We start from the raw sequence: 2,625 nt of genomic DNA on the forward strand, positions 1-2,625 counted from the left end.
ATCTGCAGAAAACCTTTTAAAAGCAGCAACCTCTGCACGTGGAGGAAAAAATTCCTCTCAGTTAAGCTGTACCAGAACAGAAAAAGCAGTCACCAGAGTTGTGAATATTGCCTCACCAGCACATGATACGTCGTCATCTCGTCCCTCAACTACCACTACTACTGTCCCAGCAACGACAGCTCCCAGGTTAGTTATTAATGTGGCTTGGGCTTGTCATTTGCTAATGACAAGCAATTTTTTGGTTCGGAAGCTGTTTTTCAGTTTTTTGTTTTATGTTTTAAATGTTGGAAATTGTTCCTGATTTGCAAGCAACAGTGTAACATGAGAGAGTACTATGAAAGTCTAGTTTATGAGATTAGAGCCAACTGTCAATATGCTTGCCCTCGCTCATATTTTAAAATTATGTAGAGAGAGGGAGGGGAAAAGAGAGATGTGAATGCTGCTAAATTTTCAACGTCCTATTGCTAGATGTGCAAAAGGTTTGGTGTGGGTTTTTTTGTTTTTGTTTTTTTTTTTAAAAGAACCAATTAAAATCTGTGAATCCTAGATTTGTCTGGCCCTGTTGTCATCTCTAATAGTGCCCTGTGTTTCTTTTCACACATCTTTCTTTATTTTGCAGGACCGTACGTGTGGCAATGCAAGTGCCTGTTGTAATGACCTCTCTGGGACAGAAAATCTCAACCGTGGCAGTGCAGTCAGTAAACACAGGGTCACCGTTAATAACCAACACAAGTCCAACAACAGCAACAACTCCAAAGGTAGTAATCCAGACAATCCCTACTGTGATGCCAACCTCTGCTGAAAACGGAGACAAAATCACAATGCAGCCTGCCAAAATCATTACGATCCCTGCCACGCAACTTACACAGTGTCAGTTACAAACAAAAACGGGCCTGTCTGGGTCAGGAAGTATTAACATTGTGGGAACCCCGTTGGCTGTTAGAGCACTAACCCCAGTGTCTATAGCTCATGGGACACCAGTAATGAGACTATCGGTGCCTGCTCAGCAGGCGTCTGGCCAGACTCCTCCCAGGGTGATTAGTGCAGTTATAAAAAGTCCAGAAGCTAAATCAGACACAGCGGCTTTAAAACAGGAACGTGAAGTGAAAACACTGCAGCTGGTAAAAGAAGAGAAGCCGGCAGATGGAAGCAAGACTGTGACCCATGTAGTAGTAGTTAGCACGCCCTCAGCTATTGCCCTTCCTGTAACAATGAAAACAGAAGGAATCATAACGTGCGAGAAATGAAGAATGGGTTGCTTCCAGCATGGACTTCTAGACTGTTATGGTTTTGAATATACTGACATAATTGGGGGAGGGAAGTGGATGCGATCACCAAGTCGGAAAGGAGAGTTTTGAAATGTTAATAAACATGCATATGTCGAAGACGTACTGGAAAAAAAATTTATTTTCCCGTGTTTCAGTGGGAATTGAACCACATTGATATGCTGACAAAAACTGCCTCTTCCAGTTGGGAAACAGCTGAACCTATGGAGAAGGAAAGGGACTGAAAAGGGACCAAACAGTTCACTACGTTACCCGTTACCAAGTTACACTAAGACCTGGAACACTAAAAGAGAGTTGTGTGAGAGGTTTGCCTTGGTTTTTAGTTTTCAGGGGGAGAGGAAAGTCTCATTGTTACAAATGGCAAATTTGATGCATTTTATATGCATACCAGCAATTACTACTGTGTGCCCACAGTACTCAACTGGTGCTATGTGAAAAACTCTGCTACTAGGTATTGTAGAATGTGAAATAAAGGAGAAGATTAAAGAGCTTCTAAAAGAAGACAGAGACCTAGAGGGATTTTTGTATCATACAGCTTAAGCAGATTCAAAATGAAAGCCTTAGACTGATTTTCAGTTATCTTTCTTGAAATAAGCTAATGGCTTGTTTGTGTAAAGCTTTTTTATTAAAACAAATTTTTTAAAAATCTTGTACCTAGCACAGTATTGTTATAGAATTACATGTAACATATTTTGTATGGTAGTTAAAAGTCTGTCTAAATTTCTTAATTGTGGACAAAATAGCAGCAGGCTTTCTGCCTTCTGCTGTAACATGCCTGTGTCTCTCACTTAGCCTTGACATCCGTGCATACATTTCAGTTTCAGCTCTACTCTGTCACTTGAAAGGTCACGCCCAGCATGAGCTTTTGTCAGGTAGTTCTAAACCTGTAATTTTTTTTTAGTTGAAGTTAAGAGGGAAGTACCAGTGTTCAGAATGAACTATAATAGTTTGTATATTCAACATTTGAAGTATATTCTATTTTGTTGTACTCTTGTTTCAAAGTGTATTCAAGTAGGTTTTACTGAAATATAGAAACAAAATTTAATGGTGTTTGGTCTGCTTTTTATTTTTTACTTTTTCCTTTCAACCTATTAACCTTCTTTTCTGCTTATCCAGGCATTCAGCCTAAGATAGTGGATACAGTGTGGAAGTTTGGAACTCCTCACTACTCTGGTACTCGGAACGGCTGACCAACTCTCTCACACAGTACACTGAAATATTTTTCACTGAAATATCTGTGAAGCTTGCGGTAGTTGCTGAGGTAACTTCTGACAGGGGTCTGGTTCTCTTACGCTTTTTCAGGACTGTGAGCATACGCAGTGTTCTTGCATTGTGACTA

The 2,625-nt window shown here is 40.1% G+C and overlaps 1 protein-coding gene across 1 annotated transcript in view; it reads left to right on the forward strand.

The window, feature by feature from the left end:
- The window catches only part of ELF2 (E74-like factor 2 (ets domain transcription factor)), a 31,406-nt gene extending 29,070 nt beyond the window's left edge, over positions 1-2,336 (forward strand). Inside the window, 2 exon segments of the mRNA XM_009328772.1 lie at positions 1-186; positions 620-2,336. The exon segment at positions 1-186 is cut by the window's left edge and continues 17 nt beyond it. Of these exon segments, the coding sequence (XP_009327047.1) occupies positions 1-186; positions 620-1,247 (814 nt within the window). The 3' untranslated portion in view covers positions 1,248-2,336.
- The last annotated feature ends 289 nt before the right edge of the window (positions 2,337-2,625 follow it).

This window comes from Pygoscelis adeliae, unplaced genomic scaffold (assembly GCF_000699105.1).
Source record: "Pygoscelis adeliae isolate BGI_AS28 unplaced genomic scaffold, ASM69910v1 Scaffold66, whole genome shotgun sequence".
Classification (NCBI taxonomy): Eukaryota; Metazoa; Chordata; class Aves; order Sphenisciformes; family Spheniscidae; genus Pygoscelis; species Pygoscelis adeliae.